This window comes from Bubalus kerabau, chromosome 18, assembly GCF_029407905.1.
Source record: "Bubalus kerabau isolate K-KA32 ecotype Philippines breed swamp buffalo chromosome 18, PCC_UOA_SB_1v2, whole genome shotgun sequence".
Classification (NCBI taxonomy): Eukaryota; Metazoa; Chordata; class Mammalia; order Artiodactyla; family Bovidae; genus Bubalus; species Bubalus kerabau.
The window spans coordinates 42,938,167-42,958,960 of record NC_073641.1 but is presented as its reverse complement, the minus strand read 5'-3'; the positions used below and the strand labels follow the sequence as shown (position 1 = coordinate 42,958,960).

At 40.2% G+C, this 20,794-nt stretch overlaps 1 protein-coding gene across 1 annotated transcript; it reads left to right on the top strand.

Moving 5' to 3' along the window:
* Window positions 1-362: 362 nt before the first annotated feature.
* Window positions 363-19,715, top strand: SUB1 (SUB1 regulator of transcription). The gene is made up of 5 exons (XM_055554491.1): window positions 363-508; window positions 3,067-3,139; window positions 6,639-6,761; window positions 17,674-17,782; window positions 19,464-19,715. The coding sequence occupies exons 2-5, from the start codon at window positions 3,068-3,070 to the stop codon at window positions 19,541-19,543; spliced, it is 384 nt and encodes a 127-aa protein (XP_055410466.1). The 5' UTR covers window positions 363-508; window position 3,067; the 3' UTR covers window positions 19,544-19,715.
* The last annotated feature ends 1,079 nt before the right edge of the window (window positions 19,716-20,794 follow it).

Below are 20,794 nucleotides of genomic sequence, written 5' to 3'. Positions count from 1 at the left end.
CAGTTCTTCGCATCAGGTGGCTCAAGTATTGGAGTTTCAGCTTCAGCATCAGTCCTTCCAATGAGTATTCAGGACTGATTTCCTTAAGGATGGACTGGTCGGATCTCTTTGCAGTCCAAGGGACTCTCAAGAGTCTTCTCCAACACCACAGTTCAAAAGCATCGATTCTTCGGTGCTCAGCTTTCTTTATAGTCCAACTCTCACATCTATACATGACTACTGGAAAAACCATCGGTGCTCGTCATTCATGTTTAATTCGTCCCCTCTTTCACTCACAGTCAAATCCAATCTTCGCTGCATCTTTCCCGGTATCACTTCAGGATGAGGGGTGGGCCCTTTAAGGCCCTGGAAAGGGTTTCGGTGTCGGTTTTTGGCGAGGAAGCCACGCCCCATCGCGTGTGCGTAGTCTCAGCGGGGCGGGGCCGGCGTCTCTCTGCTGTCGTCACTTCCGTTTCTCTGTCAGTCGCTAGTGAGAGAGCAGGAGGCATTTCGGCTACTGGAGCGGAGCGTGAGTGCAGGGGACCCCGCCCCCACCCCTACCCGTCGAAGCACCGCTCGGCCGACCCCTACCTTCCCAGCTGGGCCGCTATCCGCCTGACGCCCGGGTTCCTTGTCGGCCACGGCCGCAGGAAATGGCGGCGCTGCCTGATCGCCCCCTTCCCTTCCTCGGCCTTCCCGGACCCCCTCCTACGTCCCCGACTACGAGCCCCACACGTTTCAGGCCCCTTGGCGCCTGAAGCTGGCTCCCGGGAACGGCCCCTGGGTAGCGCGTGAGGCGATCTCGGGCGGCGGGTGCGGCCGGGCGGGGCCGAGGAGCCGCGAGAAGGGACCCGGGGCGCCCCCGGGACAATGCAGCAGCGGCCCGGTCCCGGGCGGGGGCGCGTGCGGGGCCTGCCTCTCTGGTGTCCTCATCCTTGCTCCCCGGAGCAGGGACGCTCTAGGGGCGGGAGGGAGCGGACCGGGTCGGAGGAGGCCGGGGGTGCGGCGAGGGAGTCCGGGGGTGGAGGAGTGAACGGCTGGTGTGTTGGGGGGCAGTGAGCTCTTCGAGGGAAGAAAATGGCGCTTGGTGCAAGTCCCTCCTCTTCCCACTCCGTCTCCTCTGCATTTCGCCGCCTCCTACGCCCCCTCCGACCAACCTGTCTCCCACCGCCCCAGCCATCGCCAGTCCCGGGGTTCGGGCGGCTTGCTGGCATCCCGGGACCCGCTTCCCCCGTTTGGGTGCTTAACCACCCTCGTGTTGTACCGAATTGTAGTGCCCTCTAGTTCATTTTTACCTCTTATTTTCTAATCCTTCTTCCCCCAGGCCTTTATCAAAGATCGATTTCCTTTTTTTTTTTTTTTTAAGCTGTTTTTGTTATTTCTGTATATTCCGCACGAGCGCTTTCAGTATTACTTTGCCTGAATTACGAGCCACGCCGTCCCCACTCCCCGCTCCCGAACTGTAAAGGCTCATTAAGTAAAAGTGAAAATATATTTTGTTAGTAGTTCAAAGAGTAGTTTAGTTACCATTACCTGGTTTTCATGACGGAGGGACTTATTTGGGTTAAACACGAGGTGGTTCTTTGAAATGATCTTAGCCACCCCGGGCACCTTTAATGAGCAGATGGTGTAGTTATGCTTGACCGTTTCAAAGTGAAAAATAGGTTATGTTCAATTTAATTACCTTAAAAAAAAGCTTCTTGGCATTATTAGCAGCTAGCATACAGAAACAACTACATTGATTTTGGAGATGAAGCTGTAAAGTGGAGCAGTAACTGGATTAATGTATAAAATGTGGTTGTAAATGTTGCTGGCTCCCCTCTGAATTTACTCTTCTTGTTGTCAAGAAATTGCCAGTTAAAATCAACATGGCTGGGTGGCATGGTTTGAGCTTTTTGAATTTAGTGACTAGAGTAGGGATGGCCCATTTCTTTTACCTTGACCTCCTCTTGTGAGACACATTGAATGCCATTGCGATGCAAGTTTAGTCCAAAGCTGAATTATTTATAGTTGTTTGAAGTCTTTTTTTTTTTTTCTCTTTTATTCAGCAAACATTTACAGTGTCTGTTGTGTATATTGGGCCCTTGAGGGCATATAGAAATTAATAGGGCTCAGTCTCTTCTGAATTGGAGGTGTAGGGAGCAAAAGATACTTGCTGTGAAAATATATGGAGTTTTACCACTTGGTATTACAAGTGCTTTGAAAAGAGGTAGAGCATGAAATTCCTTGAAATTTGGGAAACATAGAGGCACAAGACTCTGCTTTAGGTTCAAGCACTCTGTAAACTCCACAGGGAAGACACTAGCCTATGTACCTCTGTCTGGGGGGATCTCCAAAATCTAGGGAACTAGGGTCATAGTAGGAATTGGAGGAAAGGATTTACCCCTCCTGTAAGCAGGTTCTTCAAATTTTAGTTATATTTCAGAGTAGAAAACCAAGTGTGAAATGTAAGTGAACGTTAATTATGTATAACTTGGAATCAGAACTTGCTCGTTTGATTGGAATGGTCAAAACGAAAAAATTAATCTATACAGAACATGAAAAGTATGATTATAATGGTAAAACTAATTAGATACAGACAGCTGTATAGTACAGTTGTCCACCATGCTATGTGTACATTGGGATTAATTCCTGCAATGAATAATTGTATGTAAGTCTCATTGGTGGGAAATATAAAGCAAAGAATTGTTCATATTTCTTCCTGGTTTGACAATGATTGCTGTCAGCTGTCTCTTTGCAATTTACTCTATCTGTAAACATCTAACTCCTATCCATAAGCATCTAACCCTGCTAAAATGAAGTATAAAAAGACCCACTGACTTTGAGAAAGAAAGAGATGTAGGAGTATGAGATGTGTATGACATTTAGTTCCTTGCTGGGTTTAGACCTCTTCGCTCTGCATGTTATTTTCAACATGGAAGAGCTTTAGATTAGAGCATAACTTCTATAGCATGTGCTCAGTGTAACAACTCCAGTGCCACACAATGGTGGAATGAACTGTGGAACTTCTTGAATCTTTGGGGGAGAGTTAAGTTGAAGGTAATGAAAAAGTTTATGAATTATTTACATAATGTATTTTTCTTTCAGAATGCCGAAGTCAAAGGAACTTGTTTCTTCAAGCTCTTCTGGTAGCGATTCTGACAGTGAAGTTGACAAAAAGGTGACTATTACTACAGCAGGTCGTTTTTGTGATACTTAATTCAGCAGTATTGGTTCTGAAGGACAGCAAAGCGTATCAGAACCTTAAAATGAGAGCCTGGATGGATGTTTCTGAAAGTGCAGGTGGCCCCTGACCCACTTGACTGAAATGCCTAGATGCTTGTGGTATACATGCAGGCCACGCCCTGAAGTCAGACTTGAGCAAGTTTTCTGACTTCAAAGTTTCCTGTTGAGGCTTTTTAGGAGCCTTACAACCACTACCTTAGACCCCGGGGGAATAGCACTAAGTTTAGGCCAAAGCCACTAGTAGCTATTGCTTAGTAGACTTCTTAAACTGTAGGGGTTCTTTATAGTGCTTGGGCATTCTAAGTCATGTCTGCCTCTTTGCAACCCCATGGACTGTAGCCCACCAGGCTCCTCTGTCCGTGGGATTTCTAAGCAAAAATACTGGAGTGGGTTGCCATTTCCTCCTCCAGGGGATCTTCTCTACCCTGAAATCAAACTTGTCTCCTGCATTCGCAGGCAGATTTTCTACCTGCATTAGCAGACAGATTTTCTTCCTGGGAAGCCCATTCTGTATAGTAGTTGAGCCATATTATATGAACTTTTTGAAAACAGGTATCGGTTTGATAGTCTTCTTAGCCTTGTTTATCCAGCCTCTGAAGATTACATAAAATTTGGCTTGGTACATTTTAAATTAGAATGTTATTTACTCTGATCCTCTCCTTTTAGTTAAATCAGCACTCAGCAAAGCTAGCATGAAATTACCCATTTTGATAGAAAAGAGTTTTTCTGCATTAGATGATAATTGTGCTGTAAGATTAACTGTGCGTTCTGCTGAACTGAGCATCTCACACTGTAGTGAGGGCTTCTTCCACACAGAACTGTCCTTTATCTCCTAGTAGCTTACATAGTTGTGTTCTGAGCTCAGTTAATAGTATTAGTTAAAAGAGAGCTTCTATGAGAATCTTGAAATACATATCATAATTTTGCTTGGAAGATTGAAAAAAGCTTCAAAGAGCATGCATAGCTATATTTGAGAAGGAAATGTCTTTTAGTTTTTAATTTGCACACAGTATATCATTTGAACACATTACATTCATTTAACAGATTTCTTTATTGAGCTTTTACGTGCAGGGAATGCACCAGTCTACAGGGACTATACAGAACTGATAAAAAGAAAAAAAAAAAAAAAAAAAACTGATAAAAAGAGTAATTGCTTAGTGAGCTAATTTTTGCTATTTATCCCAAATAGTACTATTAATCCTGCAAGTACTTCCATTAGATGAATCCACTCTTTAAGTTTGTGTACATAAATATATACATTTTATTTTGCCTAGTATCATATAATTTGGTAAAACAGTAATAATTTATACCTTCCACTAAGGAACTAAGGAGCTTCCCTGATAGCTCAGTTGGTAAAGAATCTGCCTGCAGTGCAGGAGACCCCTGCATTCCCTGGGTCGGGAAAATCCACCTGGGTTGGGAAGCTCCACCAGCTGGCAAAGGGATAGGCTACCCCCTCCAGTGTTGGGTTTAGGGAACCAGGGGGTGGCTCAGCTGGTAAAGAATCTTCCCGCAATGCGGGAGACCTGGGTTCAATCCCTGGGTTGGGAAGATCCCCTGGAGAAGGGAACAGCTACCCACTCCAGTATTCTGGCCTGGAGATTTCCACGAACTGTAATAGTCCACAGGGTCCCAAAGAGTTGGGACACGACAGCCACTTTCACTTCACTTCACTTCACTTCAAGGAACATGATTGCCCTCTACTGTTTGAATTGGGAACTCTACTGATTTTCATGGACTGTTCGCTCTTTTTGAGGATGCTGCTGCTGCTAAGTCGCTTCAGTCGTGTCCGACTCTGTGCGACCCCATAGACGGCAGCCCGCCAGGCTCCCCCGTCCCTGGGATTCTCCAGGCAAGAACACTGGAGTGGGTTGCCATTTCCTTCTCCAGTGCATCAAAGTGAAAAGTGAAAGTTAAGTCGCTCAATCATGTCTGACTCTTCGTGACCCCATGGACAGCAGCCTACCAGGCTCCTCCATCCATGGGATTTTCCAGGCAAGATAATGAGTCTATCAGATCAGATCAGTCACTCAGTCGTGTCTGACTCTTTGCGACCCCATGAAGCACAGCACGCCAGGCCTCCCTGTCCATCACTAACTCCCGGAGTTCACTCAGACTCACGTCCATCGAGTCAGTGATGCCATCCATCCATCTCATCCTCTGTCGTCCCCTTCTCCTCCTGCCCCCAATCCCTCCCAGCATCAGAGTCTTTTCCAATGAGTCAACTCTTCCCATGAGGTGGCCAAGGTACTGGAGTTTCAGCTTTAGCATCATTCCTTCCAAAGAAATCCCAGGGCTGATCTCCTTCAGAATGGACTGGTTGGATCTCCTTGCAGTCCAAGGGACTCTCAAGAGTCTTCTCCAACACCACAGTTCAAAAGCATCGATTCTTCGGTGCTCAGCCTTCCTCACAGTCCAACTCTCACATCCATACATGACCACAGGAAAAACCATAACCTTGACTAGACGAACCTTTGTTGGCAAAGTAATGTCTCTGCTTTTGAACATGAAAAGCTTTTTATATAGACTCTTTTTTTTTTTTAATAATGAGTCTATATAAAAAGCTTTTACAGTAATGCTGCTTTTAAAACGTTTTGATTTTGAATGCTGGTCTAAAGTGATTTTTTTGTGATGAGGAAGTTTTGTGATGAGTTGTTGACCTGTGGTCTCCAGTACAAAATAGCTTTCTTAGCTTTCCCTACTCATAAACTCCCTGAACCAATTTAAGTCTCTTTTGGTTTTCTCATCCTTTTTTTTTTTTTTTTTTTTTAAAAGTATTTTATATATTTGGCTGCAGTGAGTCTTAGTTGTGGCACTCGGGATTTTCTGTCTTCCTGCGACATGCAGAATTTTTTTTTCTTCTTTTTTTTAGTTATGGCATGTGGGATGGATCTATTTCCCTGACCAGGGATTGAACCCCAGTCCCCTGCAGTGGGATCACAACCATCAGGGAAGTCCAAGTCCCTTTTGGAATAGGCAGGCATAAATAACCATAAATTGGTTGTTGTCTTTCTAATTAGTATGTTTTTCTTTGTAAAAAATAACTAGTAGACTTGTGGTTTCCAAAAGTTTTAAGTGCATTTAAAAGCAACAGTAGCTCCCCACAGTCTTTTTTTCCTCACAGAGAAATTTTATGTGGGATCCCAATCTATAATATAACTTTTGGTCTGGTGAATACCACTCTAATGCCTGAAGTATCTTGGTTTTCCAAGAAGCCCAAAAGTTTGAAAGCATTGTACTAGATAACAGTGGTATGTTAGTTGCATAGTTCTGTTGTCAGGGAAAACTTAAAACTTGCCTGTGTATATATTTATCATTTTTTATTAATGTAATCTTTTGATCCTCTGAGTCTTAAAAAGTAATGCAATCTTCTGAAGCTGAGATACGTTTTGTTCTTATGCAAATTTTAACCATATTTTTGTTTTTCTTTCAAGCTAAAGAGGAAAAAGCAAGTTGCTCCAGAAAAACCTGTAAAGAAGCAAAAAACTGGTGAAACTTCCAGAGCGCTGTCATCCTCCAAGCAGAGCAGCAGCAGCAGAGATGATAACATGTTTCAGGTAAAACTGGTATTTCTTTAATCCAGAAGAAGTGTTACCCAACTTGATCTGAAGAATATGAAAAGTACCTCATCTGATAATGCCTACTAATCTCTTCTGTATATTATTCTCTTGACTAAGGATAGTCCTTGAAATATAAGAAGAAGTTGGTAGAAATGAAAGCAATTTCTATGATGCTAGATTTTTGTTACGATCTGGAGTTCTGTGGTTTTTCTGTATTTAAAACACAGGGAGTTTAAAAGTTAGAGGAATCAAAAAAAGAAAGATTGAAAACTGCACATTTATAGAGCACATTGGAGGAGGTAGGTCTAGCATTGGGCTGTGCAGTGTGGATAGAACATTACTAGAGGGGAGACTGCAATATGACCTGCCTAATTTTGGCTTGATAACAGAAAAGGTAAATGAGAAAATGAGCCTTCTGTTTATATATTGGGTGGGGTGGGGGGTTAGAAATAAGGTTGAGTATAGTGAGGGAAATGCATTAGAGGGCTTTGATGAAATTACTAATACAGCTTTTTCCCTTGGGTTTCTTATCTTGTTTTAGGGAGACTTATTATTAGCATCATGGTACAAGAAGGATTTATGGGAGAGGCAGTGATGATAAATTGATGTGAGGTGATAAGGGCTTAAATGGTTTTCCTGGCAGATGGAATAGTGATGATTAAGAGAGCTAGTGAGGAAGAGTGGACTGGAGGAATGAAGCAATCAGTGAAGACTGGTTTCAAATTTGAGACAGTAGAGATGGTTTCACTGACAAATGGCAAAGGTGGTCAAGTTTGGCCTTTGGGACCTGATTATAGTGTGGTAAAGTGTCTTTCCTTCAGCACCTGGAGGATTTAGTTGGGAAATGTTCATGTGGGAAACATTAGTACGGTTGACTGAAGCCTTCCACTGAAGTAAGCATAAACCAGAGGGGGAAGAGGAGGTGATTGAGTACGTGTCTTGTGATAACTTAGGATGAAAGGAAAAAGAGGATATAGGTTAGAGAAGGTGAAGGAAAGTAAGAAGAGTGTGGTAATGGGAGCAAGAAAAAAGTAAATGTTTTGTGGGAACATAAAAAAGATAAGAAGACGTTAGTATTAGTTGAAGCCAGAAGGTTGGACAAGATGAGAATGCAAACATGTTTTTATTAGAAAGCGAGGCTTGTGTGTGTGTGTGCACTCTTTTGAAAAGTTAGTGATGTCCTTGAAAGACAGAGTACCAGGATTAAGGTGAGAATGGGAAACTAGAAATTGGATGTTTTTATTCAGTTTTGCCTTGTTATATGTCTGGATTAAGAAATAAGACACATGATAATGGTACTTAACACTGTATTGAACATTAAGACACATGATAATGGTACTTAACACTGTATTGAACATTTGAACTGTACTAAGTGGATTTTCACTCCAGTACTCTTGCCTGGAAAATCCCATGCACGGTGGAGCCTGGTGGGCTGCAGTCCACGGGGTCGCTAAGAGTTGGACACGACTGAGCATCTTCACTTTCACTTTTTACTTTCATGCATCGGAGAAGGAAATGGCAAACCACTCCAGCGTTCTTGCCTGGAGAATCCCAGGGACGGGGGAGCCTGGTGGGCTGCCGTCTATGGGGTCGCACAGAGTCAGACACGACTGAAGCGACTTAGCAGCAGCAGCAGCAAGTGGATTTTCAGATGTACCAGTCATGCAAAAAATGGTAATGTGTTAGCTTGAATATACTAGTAGTTTTTTCACTCTGAGTGTCTGAATATTGAATCAAATTGTACATTTTAAATACATACATTTTAAAATTAAAAATTATGTAAAAAAATGACAAAGTGCAGATTATTTACTTATGGGCTTTAGTCTTCTGACTTTTGTATATTTTAGAGGTACTAGGAGTAGACTAATTTGATAGAGAACATAAATTGCTGTTTTTAAGGAAGAATTATGAAAGGGCCCTCATTTATTTGAGTAGATAATATGATTAAAACTATGATAAGGGCTAAGAAGTTAAAGTGCAGATGATTATGAGTGAGAAAATGCTCAGAATCTTTCCTGAGGAAGTGACATTTGAAGCTTACGACATAAAGGAGCAGCCAGCTGTGCCAAGTGTGGGGGAGAGGAAAGCATTTTCAAAGTAGAGGGCATTGTGCAGATGCCTTTAAGTGGGAAGGAGCTTGGATTGTGCAGGAAGGTTGGCTGAGAGTGTAGGTAGGAGGTCTAGTTGGTAAAGAAGGTGAAGGGTCAGCTCTTGCAGGGCTTTCCTACTGGGAGGCCATTTTTAGGAGTTGAACTTTCTCCTAAGTGCACTGGAAAGCTGTTTTAAGGGGCAGAATGAAATGTAAAATCTGCAAGAGAGTATCACTTCCTTTCATAGCCTTTCCTCCTGTGTGGAATGAAGGACTACTTTGGAATATTTCAACTTAATGTTTATACTAAAGATACAGACTTCTTTCAAGTATTTACTTGGCAGCTATCTTGGGCTTTTCTCTGATCAGTTCTGTTTGCTATATGCCTACTTGTACTTGGATAATAATAGAGCCTCTGTAGCCTCTTAGTGGATTTTATCTTGTCTACCTTACCCTTGTTTGTACAGATAAACTAGGACCCATGTTTAGAGATGTTATTCTATTAGAGCAGGCTGGGAAAACTAGTTCTTTTATTATGGGGAGGTTATCTCACCAAAAAAAAGTGAGTTCAGTTCTTAAACCTTCATTTGAAAGGGCCTGGTGGCTCAGAGGTAAAGCGTCTGCCTGCAATGCAGGAGACCTGGGTTCGACTTCTGGGTCGGGAAGATCCCCTGGAGAAGGAAATGGCAACCCACTCCAGTATTGTTGCCTGGAGAATCCCATGGATGGAGGAGCCTGGTAGACTACAGTCCACGGGGTCGCAAAGAGTCGGACACGACTGAGCTTCTTCACTTCACTTCAAGCCTGAAAGGCTATTTATAGACTCCTCATTCTTTTGAAAGTGCCTCTGGGAGGGACATAGGCCTTACTTTCAGAGTGACTTTTCAAGATCTAGCCTGTGAAAGTAGTCTGTGTAGGCATTCTAAGAGAATTGTTATTGTTCAGTTGCTAGGTCGAGTCTGATTCTTTGTGACCCCATGGAATGCATCACACCAGGTTTCCCTGTCCTCTCATCTATCTCCTGGAGCTTGTTCAGACTCAATGTCCATTGAGTTGATGCCATCTAACCATCTCATCCTCTGTTGTCCCCTTCTCCTCCTGCCCTCAAGTTTTCTCAGCATCAGGGTCTTTTCCAATGAGTTGACTCTTTGCATCAGATGGCAAAGTATTGGAGCTTCAGCATCAGTCCTTCCAGTGAATATTCAGGGTTGATTTCCTTTAGGATTGATTGATTGAAGAGATAATACATTTAATTTCATTGCTATTAGAGATTTTTCCTTGAAATGGTATTTTGGCCATAGAAAAATATTTCGGTGGTTAATACTGACTTGTAATTTGAATCCAAAGCACATTAGAGTGAGTACATTGGTTATATAAAATGAGGACTTTAGTAGTAATAATGGTTTGATAATTTATTAGAAAGGTGCAGGATGGGGTTTTTAAAAGGAAAATCAGTTACTCTCGTATTTTGTAAATTCGTAATAAGTTTTATTTAATTTTAAAAATAGTACTGTATGTTTTCTATATTTTTCATTTACCAAGAAAATGCCTAGAAAATAGCTTCCAGAGTGGAACTTTGTTAGAGATTGCTAGAATCTTCAAGGATCTGGGCTATCAGGTACACTTTACCAAAGACAAATCTAAATTAAAATTGTTTGGAGTAGCCATCAGATCAGATCAGATCAGTCGCTCAGTCTTGTCCGACTCTTTGCGACCCCATGAAGCGCAGCACACCAGGCCTCCCTGTCCATCACCAACTCCCGGAGTTCACTCAGACTCATGTCTATCGAGTCAGTGATGCCATCCAGCCATCTCATCCTCTGTCGTCCCCTTCTCCTCTTGCCCCCAATCCCTCCCAGCATCAGTCTTTTCCAGTGAGTCAACTCTTCGCATGAGGTGGCCAAAGTACTGGAGTTTCAGCTTTATCATCATTCCTTCCAAAGAAATCCCAGGGCTGATCTCCTTCAGAATGGACTGGTTGGATCTCCTTGCAGTCCAAGGGACTCGCAAGAGTCTTCTCCAACACCACAGTTCAAAAGCATCAATTCTTCGGTGCTCAGCCTTCCTCACAGTCCAACTCTCACATCCATACATGACCACAGGAAAAACCATAGCCTTGACTAGACAAACCTTTGTTGGCAAAGTAATGTCTGCTTTTGAATATGCTATCTAGGTTGGTCATAACTTTCCTTCCAAGGAGTAAGCGTCTTTTAATTTCATGGCTGCAGTCACCATCTGCAATGATTTTGGAGCCCAGAAAAGTAAAGTCTGACACTGTTTCCACTGTTTCCCCATCTATTTCCCATGAAGTGATGGGACTGGATGCCATGATCTTCGTTTTCTAATGTTGAGCTTTAAGCCAACTTTTTCACTCTCCACTTTCACCTTCATCAAGAGGCTTTTGAGTTCCTCTTCACTTTCTGCCATAAGGGTGGTGTCATCTGCATATCTGAGGTTACTGATATTTCTCCCGGCAATCTTGATTCCAGCTTGTGCTTCTTCCAGCCCAGCGTTTCTCATGATGTACTCTGCATATAAGTTAAATAAACAGGGTGACAATATACAGCCTTGATGAAGTCCTTTTCCTATTTGGAACCAGTCTGTTGTTCCACGTCCAGTTCTCTTGCCTCCTGACCTGCATACAAATTTCTCAAGAGGCAGATCAGGTGGTCTGGTATTCCCATCTCTTTCAGAATTTTCCACAGTTTCTTGTGATCCACACAGTCAAAGGCTTTGGCATAGTCAATAAAGCAGAAATAGATGTTTTTCTGGAACTCTTTTGCTTTTTCCATGATCCAGCAGATGTTGGCAATTTGATCTCTGGTTCCTCTGCCTTTTCTAAAACCAGCTTGAACATCAGGAAGTTCACGGTTCACATATTGCTGAAGCCTGGCCTGGAGAATTTTAAGCATTAGCCGTAAGACAAGATTAAAAAAAAAAACACAACTAAATACTCATCTTTTGAGAATAGGTCACTAATTAGAAATAGGTCACTAATAGAATAGGTCTGCTCATTAGAAAACTAGTAGAATTAGTTTTCTCTGTGTGTAGTGTGAGGTAGTTGTTGAGACTCATTTTTCACCCCTGTACAGATAATCTAGTTGTTCTAATACCGTTTGTTGAAAAGACTATTCTTTTCCTGTTGACTCACCTTGGATATTTATAAAGAAAATCAGTAAATATATAAAATATCTATTTCTAAACTCTGTTGTATTCCATTGATCTATATGCCTGTCTTCAGTACCACACTGTCTTAATTACTGTACTTTTATGGTGAATTTTGCAGTCAGGTAGTGTAAGTCCTTTAACATTGTTCTTGTTTTTCACCTTCAGAATTATTATTAGCAAACTTAATAATAGCAAAATTATTATTTTTGCTATTCTATGTATTTTGTATTTACATACACATTTTATAAACAGTTTGTCAGTTTTTATCAAAAAGTCTACTGGGATTTTGATTGGGATCGGGAAAGCTGAAGAACAGTTTGGAAAAAATCTACAACTTGATCATATTGGTATCTTTCTCCATTAATTTAGATCTTTTTGAATTTCTGTTTTTTAATTTTTCTGGTATATCTTCTGTCAAATTTATTCTAAAGCATTTTGTGTGTTTTGATTCTATCTCAGATGTATTGTTTCCTAACATTTTCTAGTCATTCGTTGCTAAAAATATATATATTACATAATATATGTAAATTATAACATTCTATATTTTATAAATGTTAAGTATATATTTTTTAATGATGTGTTAGAATTTTCTCTGTTGATGGTTTTGTTTGCTTTTATATCATCCTTTTCTTTTTCTGGCTTTATTGCTATTATTTCTAGAACAGTATTGAAAAGAAGTGGTAAGAGCAGACACCTTTGTTTATTCCTGATGTCAGGGGCAAGGCATTCTCTCTTTTCCCTGTAATGTCTATCACTTAAGCTCTGGAATGAATGTGTGCACTGTGGATTTGCTGCTTTGGACTGGGAGAATGAAAAGTTACGGAATAAACACAGTGCAGTTTTCTGTAGGGTCCATCTTTATTTGGAGATTTGTGTTAAAGTAGATGCTGGATATATTAAGGGAGAGTATACAAAATGCACAGTAAGTTTTGGTTACAGTAAGTTTCAGATTTTGGTGGAGCAATGTCATTCTGTGTCATCAGGCTTTCTTTTCCTTTTCACCCCCACAGTTCTTTGGTGCTGATGTTCTCTGAAGCATTTTTGCCAAATTTTAGTATCAGTTTATTAATCTATACTTTTTCCCTACTTTAAATAATTTATTTATTACAATCACAAGTTATTTGAAAAATGTTTAGGGACTTCAAATTGTAAAATCATAAAGGTTTAAATATGTGATGGTCAGCCATGTTTGGGAGGAAGAAAATACCTCTTTAAGTTCATCTTTGGGCTTCCCTGGTGGCTCAGAGGTTAAAGCATCTGCCTCCAATGCGGGAGACCTGGGATTCCTGGGTCGGGAAGATCCCCTGGAGAAGGAAATGGCAACCCACTCCAGTATTCTTGCCTGGAGAATCCCATGGACCGAGAAGCCTGGTAGGCTACGTCCATGGGGTCACAAAGAGTCGGACAGGACTGAGCTACTTCACTTTCACTTTCACTTTGGCAAACAAAAAACAATTACGCACATCATTGAAATTGTGGATGAGGAAGCTTATGAGAAGTTTCCAGGGACCGAGGTAGAAGTTAGCATAGCTAGCCAACAGTGTGTAGTGTTAAACAGCTGTATTGTTACCTGTATTGTACCATGCTGTTTACATAAAATAACGGAGTACTGTTATTAATTTAAGACTGTAAAATGCCATTTATATACTTATATTGTCTCTTTTTAAAAATAGATTGCTTTTGGTCTTGATCTTTAACTTTTTTTCCTAGTGAGATTTTAAAGTTGTAACCGTTTTCTACATCATATTTCTCAGTAATATAAGGAAGATTTGCAGAAAAGGTGGTGTTTTCTCCTTTGTTTTTCTTTCTTTTTTGGTTCTTATTCCAGAGACCTATATAAAAGGCTTCAGAACTCTCTTACTGGCATTTCAAGTCCTTTTCAGTATTTGCAGAACTCTCTTACTGGCATTTCAAGTCCTTTTCAGTATTCGCTCCATCTATTCAGCCTATCCTTGAATCTCATCAGTATTGTATTTTCTCCTTCCCTTTGTCTATTTCATCACTTTTTCCTTAATTAATGGCTTGTAGTTTTTCAAGGTCAGATTCCACCACTTGTAGTCTCTTCTACTACTCAAGCCCACACTGAATGCAGAATTGACTTACCCAATCAGTATTAATTTTGGAGGTTTTTAGTGTATTTTAATTATATCTATTCATCTGTCACATGGGTTTACCACAAAACCAGAATGAAATGATGTTCACTTCAGTGCTATAGGTGCCTAAGATGACTTTACATTTAAGTCAGTTCGTTGAAGTCAATATTACAAATCACTGTTGAGAGTTTCACTGTGATAATTATTTTGGTCTTATTTCATTCATCCATTAAAACAGTTTGTTGGGAACCCAATATGACAGGCAGTAGGGATACAAAGAGGACTAAAAAATAAGCCATTAATACTGACAATAAGATCACTGGTAACTTTAGAAAGGGAAGACGGAACATGTTTGGAAACGGTAGATACGAAACCAATGGAAAGGGAAAGAATGTACAATACAGTGCAGATTTGAACTGCCTGGGTCCAGTTATACATGGATAGTTTTCAATACTAAATACTTCATGGTTTGTGGTTGGTTTAATCCTCAGATATGGAGGGCCTGACTATAATTTATGCTTGGATTAACCCCCCTGCCTTGTTTCAAGAATCAACTATATATGCAAGAAATGGGATACAAAAGGTATAAAACTTATGAATTCATGATTATGTGGGTAAGAGATTTAAGGCATTTAACCATGCTCAATGGACTGTATTTTCTCCACAAAGCATGAGACATACCCTGAAAGTAGGGGTCATACCAACAGGACAAGAAACTTATTTGAGAAAGAAAAACTAAAGCAAAATGAATAAGATCTGAGATAAGAAAAAGCAGCTTGAGAGGATCATAGGCAAGATGAAAGCCATAAGTGTGTACTTGTGTTAGCACAATCCCAATAAAAGGGACTAATAATGAAGGGACCCAGGTTTGTAAGGAAAGGAACTTTTTGATGTGTCTTAGGCACAAAATCATTGCTAGTATTTTATTTAAGTTAGTAAGATTGAAGAGTAGGTTTAAAATGGGTAAGAGGTAGGTAGAGATAGTAGAGGTTTTGATTAGAAAGTGTAATTTCTTAGCTTAAGCGCTAGACAGTACATTACAGCAGCATAAGATACGTTGGAAGGTGCATGTAGACACTGTGGAGTAAAACCTTTTCCTTCCCTGTGCCATTTGTAGTTAAGCAGCAATAGAAGATTTTTGAAAAATAGTTTTCTATGAAAAGTTCTAAGTTCTCAGTTTGAGACTGTAAGCAGAGTGTATTAAAATGTCATTTGAAATGAATGTCTAAAAGAAAAAGCTCTCTTGTTCCCATTGACTGGAACTCTGGATTCTTACATTTAGAATGGTTGCTAAACCAGTGTAGCTGGCTGAGTCTGTGGATTCCTACGGTTGTAGTTTATACTAGATTTTGCTTTTTCATGATTTTTATTGTAAAAAAAATACTTAACATAAAACTTAACCATCTTCCCCATTTTTAAGCATACAGTAATGTTAAATATTTTCACATTTGTTGTGAAACAGATTTCCAGAGCTTTTCATCTTGTAAAACTATTACATAACAACTCTCCCTTTCTCCCTATCCCTGCTCCTAAGTCGCTCCACTTGTGTCCGACTCTGTGCGACCCCATAGACGGCAGCCCACCAGGCTCCTCTGTCCCTGGGATTCTCCAGGCAAGAACACTGGAGTGGGTTGCTGCCGGGGTCCTGCCCTGGTGGATTCAGGGAATTCGAAGGGGAGATGGCGTCGGTGAAACAATAGCTTAATTGAGTTTTAATTAGAAATATAAAGTGTGGTTAAATAGGGATAGCTCAGTGAGAAAAGTCAGTGGAGAAAAGTCAGTGGAGAAAAGAGGCTGAATAACTTGGTTTATGCGGAAAACCAATAAAACTTCAAGACAAGAAGTTTGCACCACCCACGTAGGCCACAGGCGTCTTCCCGTTCTCCCGAGGGAGAGGAGACACTAAGGCCTCCCCAGTCAGATCTTAGACGCCCAGGCAAAATTAGTAGGCTTGGCGGGCCTCCGCGCTCCAGATGGAAATTCAGCCAGAAGGTCAAAGAAAGAATTACATGGGGAGACCAAGCTTCGGTGAGCAAGGCCCATAGCTTTATTTTCAACAGGGGCTTTTATACCATAAGTTGCACATAGAGGATAATAGGGGGTATGAAATCATGCAAAGTCATCAGTCTTTGATCCTTATCGAAACCAGGGTTTCTTTTCTGCAAACTTATCGTATACAAATGGTTTAGGTGATTTATATCATCTTCTGGCCAGAAGGCCTGTTAACATTTTATGACTCTTGACAAAGGTTTGTCAGCCATAAGACTTTTTTTCTCTAAGAGTAATTATTTTAAAGTTTGGCGCCATCCTCCGAAGGTGTTAGTTAAAGTTGCATTCCTATAGGGCAGAGGTGCAGTGGGTTTACAACAAAGGAAAGAATTTATTACCTTAAGGGTCTAAAGTTGCTAACACCAAGGCCACTACTTATTTTTTATACATACCAACTGTATTAATTAATACACATTCAAGGATACAAAACAGGGGATGTGGAAACTTGGCAGCAAGCATTGGCTCATCAATGAAATCTTCTACTAGTTTTATTCTGACAGCTTCTAACTCTCCGAGAGGCTCTAAGCTATTTGAATATCTTAAGCTTCCCCTGCCTCTCACAGTTGGGAGGCTGTAAACAATCCTATGCATAGCTGTAGGAGTCCGGGTAAACTTGTCAGGCAAGTTAGCCATCTGAGGGGTTTGGATTTAAACACTCCTATTATGCCCAGGAACTTTATTAACTGGAGCTGTAAGTTAACTCTTTTTCAGAGAGAGCGAGATGGTGGTGGGGGACAGCCCCCCGTAAAGTCAGAGGTGAGAGCACAAAGCAGTAAAGTAGGCAGACTCTGGTTTTGGGGGTAGATGCTCGAGAATATCCAGGGGGACTCCTGAGGCTCTATCCCGCCTTTGTGTATGCCGAGCCTCCTTCCTCATGACTTTTGCCACGGGCGGAGTTCCTCACGCTGGCTCCCGGCAGGTTGCCATTTCCTTCTCCAATGCATGAAAGTGAAAAGTGAAAGTGAAGTCCCTCAGTCTTGTCGACTCTCAGCGACCCCATGGACTGCAGCCTACCGGCCTCCTCCCTTCATGGGATTTTCCAGACAAGAGTACTGGAGTGGGTTGCCATTGCCTTCTCCCCTCCCAATCCCTAACCCCTGGTAACTACCATTCTACTTTCTATATGACCTGACTGCTCCAGGTAGCTCATATTAAGTGGAATCATCCAGGATGAAGCTTTCTGTGATGGGCTTATTTCACTTAGCATAAGATCTCAAGGGTCATGCATGTTGTACCATGTGGTAGTATTTCCTTCTCTTTTAAAGCCAAGTAACTTCATTAATGTATGTCCCACATTTAATGTAAAAATGATTAGAAATGTGAGATGTACTTTGTTTCATCTTCTTAGAAAGATTTCTTTTTGAACAGTGATAGCTCCTTTGATGTAGTGTTGATATCGAGAACTGTAATTATTTTTGTGATTAAAAGTAGAGTGAGTGTGCAGCAAGTGAAAATATAAATATGGATATCATTGATGAACAGCTGTTTTATGTTTTTTTTTCTATTGTAGATTGGGAAAATGAGGTATGTTAGTGTTCGGGACTTTAAAGGGAAAGTCTTAATTGATATCAGAGAATATTGGATGGATGCCGAAGGTGAAATGAAACCAGGAAGAAAAGGTAAGGTTTAATTTCCTAAATTTGGTCCTAATATTGGAATTATGTAAGCTTGAAATTGTTTGGACTTTATTTGAAATTGAAATAATGTTGGCAGTGAATAGGTTGGCACTGAAAGATTCTCAAGTTGATTCTCTTTGTCTTGTATAGCCTTTTTGGACATGGCATTTAGCTTACTTTATGAGATGTCTTAAATATAGCTGTTGAAATGCCTCCTCCTCCCCCAGTAATACCCCTAACATCACTTCAGTTGGTTGCCACTTTACTGTTAATTTGAATGTATCTTTAAGAAGATTATCTCAGTTCCTAACTAGAGTGGGGACATTGGGAAAGTATAGCATCAGGAATGGAAAATCCTGATTTACAGTGTTGACTTCTGATTCATCTCCAAAGGATATTCTAGGGTGATACCCTTTAACCACTTTGTCCTCCATTTGTGCTTCATCCAGTCCCAAGCATGACATCATCACAAAAGCACACTGTCTTTCACGAAATAGCAAGAGAACATTTGTATACCAATAGAAATCCTTATATTTGGCTAGTTAGCTGCTTTAGGTTGATCCTTAGCTAATGAAAAATGCCTCCTTATTTTTTTCTATTTTGCCTGCATGCCATTTTGAAAAGCACCATGTTTGCCTCATTGAATTTTGACTTTATTAAACTTAAAACCTTTGAGTTTCCACACCCTTTTCTTCTTCAGGCCACTTTTGGATTGATCATTCAAGTTGCCCCAACGTAGCCAATGGCAAATTTCTTGTTACTGTAAACATTTACTAAAGTGATTGATTAATCCTTCTTCAGTGTCGTCCCAATGCATTCTCCTCCCTCTTCTCAATTCCATGGCCTCCTAGTAGTTTTCTGAGAAATTTATTAATTCTTCCACTTCTAGTTTCTCTCTTTAGATGTGTCAAGGGATAGAACACTAGAAGTTTAAAATACAAAGTACTTTCTGTTCATACTTTTTCATCTTAAATAGGAACAACGTGTCATTAGCTAATTTTTAAAATGTTTGCCAGGTGATATGCTGAGATTTTATTCACATTGGCGAATTTTTCACAACAGCTATTTGTGTTATAAGCATCTTTTTACAGGTGAGGAAACTGAGGTTTAATGGAGTTAGTGACAGTGAGGCTGGTAGTTGAACCTTGGCAGCATGACTCCAGAGTGCACTCTTAACCCAGTATGCATGGTCTAAGAAGTTCTGTTTGGCCCATGTCTCAGGGACTTTTCCAGAGTGAAATGAGTGCTTCTGGAAGAAAGCACAAAGTCATTCATGCTGAATTCCTGTGGAAATTTTGAGCAAATGTTGGAAACAGCTGGTTGTAGAAATGGGGTGTCACAAACCAAATATAAGCTTGGCCATGTATGGCTAGATTACAAACTAGCTAAAAAATGCTAGTTTGTAAGCATTTGTGAGCCAAATCTTCAGATCATTATTTATTCTCACTGGGTGTAATAGGCATTATGTAGGAGGTGGTGTTGAAAGTAAAACTGGATAGAAGGATGACCTACAAAGGTAATTGTGATGAATATGACAAATAAATGTAAGAGATTTGATTCTTAGTGTGCCATTGTGCCATTTGAAATGGCAATTTTGATAAAACAGTATTTTAGTTGGAAGTGGAAAATCCTCAAGAGAGCTTAAGAAGATTTTTCAACTTTTGATTTTTAAACATTTTTTTAGGTATATCTTTAAATCCTGAACAATGGAGCCAGCTGAAGGAACAGATTTCTGACATTGATGATGCAGTAAGAAAACTGTAAAATCAGAGCCATATAAAACCTGTACTGTTCTAGTTGTTTTAATCTGTCTTTTTACATTGGCTTTTGTTTTCTAAACATTGTTTTCCAAGCTGTTGTATATTTGGATTGCAGAAAAATTTGTAAGATGAATACTTTTTTTTAAATGTGCATTATTAAAAATGTTCTGAGTGAAGCTAATTGTCAGTTTTATTAAGGAGGATTGCTTTTGTGTCCACCACCTAGTGTAAAATAAAATCAAGTAATACAATCTTAACTGTTGTGGCCTTCTTTGATCAGAAGAGTTGGTACTGTTTAAGGCCAAAAATAACAGTTTATCTACCTTTTAGTTTCAGCTCAGCCTTTCCATTCAAAAGGGTTTGCTTTGCATTGAATTTATCAACTTTTGAGTTGTGAAATTCATAGTTGATCTGTTCTAATCAGATGTCTGGACTTGTTTGATTTCCCTCCCCCCCCCCCCCCCCCCCGACCTCAGTGATATTTCACTTACCCCTTTTTCTTCACTTCTGTTTCTTTCTAATAACTATCTTGTCATGTTCAATTTTCATTTTGCCTTTGCTCTTTCTCTTGAATATGTTGTGCTAATTTGGAAAGTCTGAAGCTGTCAAAATGTTAGTTATCTCAATAAGGTACTTGTAAGTAAAATATATGAGAACTACAATCACTAATTCTACTGTATTAAGTATTAGGAGATATAGTTTGATAAACAACATGGCTTGTTTGAAAACTCTGAGCAAGTAAATGTATGTCATAACCTGTAGTATTCTGTGTAGTTATCTTATTGCTTAGTCTGCAGAAAATAATAACTTAGGTGTCTGATTTGCTTTCACTTATTATGCATACTCACCATGGGATGATGTCTATAAAATCAGATATTGTTACATTAGACTAGGATTTAATAGAAATTATGAAAGCTTACTGGCCTAACATTTTATAACATTGAGTATGGATTATGGACAGCCAGAGATATCACTGAGCTTAACTGTCATAGTAAATGTCAGTTTTTAGGGGAAAGAGCATATTGAGCACATATTTGTGATTTTTGGCCTTTGCTTCAGTAGACTTGGTTCTTTTGCAGTTCATCTACTGGACAATGGCATTCTGGACTTAATGTTACTAAGTTTTAGCAGGCACTCTGAATTGATTTTCATTGAGCCATAATGATGAAGCAGAAATAGGCTGAGGCACAGATTTCAGGGGTTTTGTAGCAATAAGTAGGGCATGGTGTGCCTTAGAATGTAAAGGAACTGTAAC

What these genes read in the sequence shown, in the direction of transcription:
- SUB1 (XM_055554491.1), top strand. Translation starts at nt 3,068, where the DNA reads ATGCCGAAGTCAAAGGAACTTGTTTCTTCAAGCTCTTCTGGTAGCGAT. An exon ending in GAGATGATAACATGTTTCAG is followed by an intron (nt 6,762 to 17,673) that starts GTAAAACTGGTA and finishes TTTCTATTGTAG; the next exon opens with ATTGGGAAAATGAGGTATGT. An exon ending in AATGAAACCAGGAAGAAAAG is followed by an intron (nt 17,783 to 19,463) that starts GTAAGGTTTAAT and finishes ACATTTTTTTAG; the next exon opens with GTATATCTTTAAATCCTGAA.